Source organism: Seriola lalandi, unplaced genomic scaffold (genome assembly GCF_002814215.2).
Source record: "Seriola lalandi dorsalis isolate HSWRI2012SDOR001 ecotype SW California unplaced genomic scaffold, Sedor1 jcf7180002054588, whole genome shotgun sequence".
NCBI classification, from domain to species: Eukaryota; Metazoa; Chordata; class Actinopteri; order Carangiformes; family Carangidae; genus Seriola; species Seriola lalandi.
In genome coordinates this window covers 223,150-224,881 of record NW_019525141.1, presented here as the reverse complement: position 1 = coordinate 224,881, position 1,732 = coordinate 223,150, and the positions used below count along the sequence as shown (strand labels likewise).

The 1,732-nt window shown below is 43.1% G+C and overlaps 1 protein-coding gene across 1 annotated transcript in view; it reads right to left on the bottom strand.

Annotated features, from left to right (window-relative positions):
- ascc3 (activating signal cointegrator 1 complex subunit 3) overlaps positions 1 to 1,732 on the bottom strand; it is a 162,747-nt gene that overhangs the window by 4,183 nt on the left and 156,832 nt on the right. The window contains exon 40 of the mRNA XM_023419007.2: positions 392 to 598. Within this exon, the coding sequence (XP_023274775.1) occupies positions 392 to 598 (207 nt within the window). The remainder of the gene's footprint in view (positions 1 to 391; positions 599 to 1,732) is intronic.

Below are 1,732 nucleotides of genomic sequence, written 5' to 3'. Positions count from 1 at the left end.
TCATGTTATGACGTCATTACAAGAGTATTCATCTGCAGTTATCAGCGTTTCTTCTTATATCATATTAATACTTTATTCATTGTTCTAACGATGACGCTTATAATTAACTAATTAACTTAACTGAGCCGGTTGATAGTACAGGTTATCAGGACAGTCAGTGTCTGGCTCAGTGATCCCTGTTATGTTAGTGCAGGCCTCACGACCACTGACTCTCTTTCACATTACATCTGTTCTTAATACAGAGTATTAATTACTGCAGCTTTAGGGTTAAACAGTTCTAATTCTTTTAAGTATGTTGTTTACATCTTATGTGTGTAAACAGGATATGCAGGTACACACAGTACATGTTCATAATGATACATCGCTGGTTTATTATGTCAGACATACTGACCCTCTGCTGGCCCAGGTTGATGCGTCTCAGTGACACCTGCAGGACGTACTCCTGGTCGGCGTGCACCTTCAGCCAGCTGCTCTCCTCCCTCAGGTTGGCTCCTGCTGCAGGAAGCCGACGCTCCGTCTGCTCCTGACTCTGCTCCCACCAGCCCTTCACAGTCATCCCCACCTCCACCACCGGGAGGTGACTCAGGAAGGACCACGCCTGAGCAGAGAGGAGGAGGAGGATGGTGATGAGAAGGAGAGAACAGATTAGTTCATCAGCAGGAGCTCTGCATTAAACTGATTTACACCTAAAAAGATCAGTGGATCCAACATTGTGCACCAGTTGATCACCGGTGAGCTGACGGACAGTTTGCTCAGACAAACACTGACACAGACGCCAGACCGGTGCTCAGGTCCTGGATCGAACCTGAGCAGACACATGGTATAGTATGAGACAGTGAGTCATTTCATGTTCAGGTGCCTCGTTACAAATGAACCAGGAGGTTTGAACAGGAAGTTCTACTCGCTGATATGTAACTTATTTATAGGAAAGTTTTAGTGGCTTTAAGGATCATAATGAGTGAAACATAAACCTCCTGCACTCTGTGTGTTTATTTACCTGACAGTGATGACGAGCATTATTAGCTATTGTTGGTTAGCAAGCTAAAACAAGCTAACTCCGTTTCAATTACAGAGAAACACATTGACATCCAGAATCCACTGGTTGGTTTGTTTTCCCTCCACAAACAAACGGCTGGAGTCAAGACTGGAACTGGACTAAGACACATCTTCATGTGGTCTTGTTAGGGTTAAGGTCTGGTTGTTAAGTCTGATTTAAAGTCACCAAACCAGACCAGACCAGACCAGACCAAACTAAACTAAACTAAACTAAACTAAACTAAACTAAACTAAACTAAACTAAACTAAACTAAACTAAACTAAACCAGCACCATACTTGCTTTGAACTGAACCGACAGCTTGTTGTGGAAGCACCATGACTCAACACAAGCTGTGACAGTGATGATAAACCCACTTTACTTCACTTTAGGAGTCTGCACAATTAAAACATTAAATATTACATTTCTGGGAAACACCACATTTTCACGTTCCATCTTTTTTTCTTCATCCCATGTTCTTTACTCCCCTCCCCTGTTTTCTGGTCTCAGACCATTAGTTCCAGCTAAGAGGCAATGATTAGATGTGTTTTAACACCTGTTGTTGCTGCACTGCTGTTTTTTTAGTTGTATGTTATGGAGGGAAAGAATAAGACGCCCTGAGGTGGATATGGCTCGAATCATTTCAGTGGGAGCAAGAGGAAAGGAACTACAGGATCCTGAGGGGAGCGTTTGAAGAG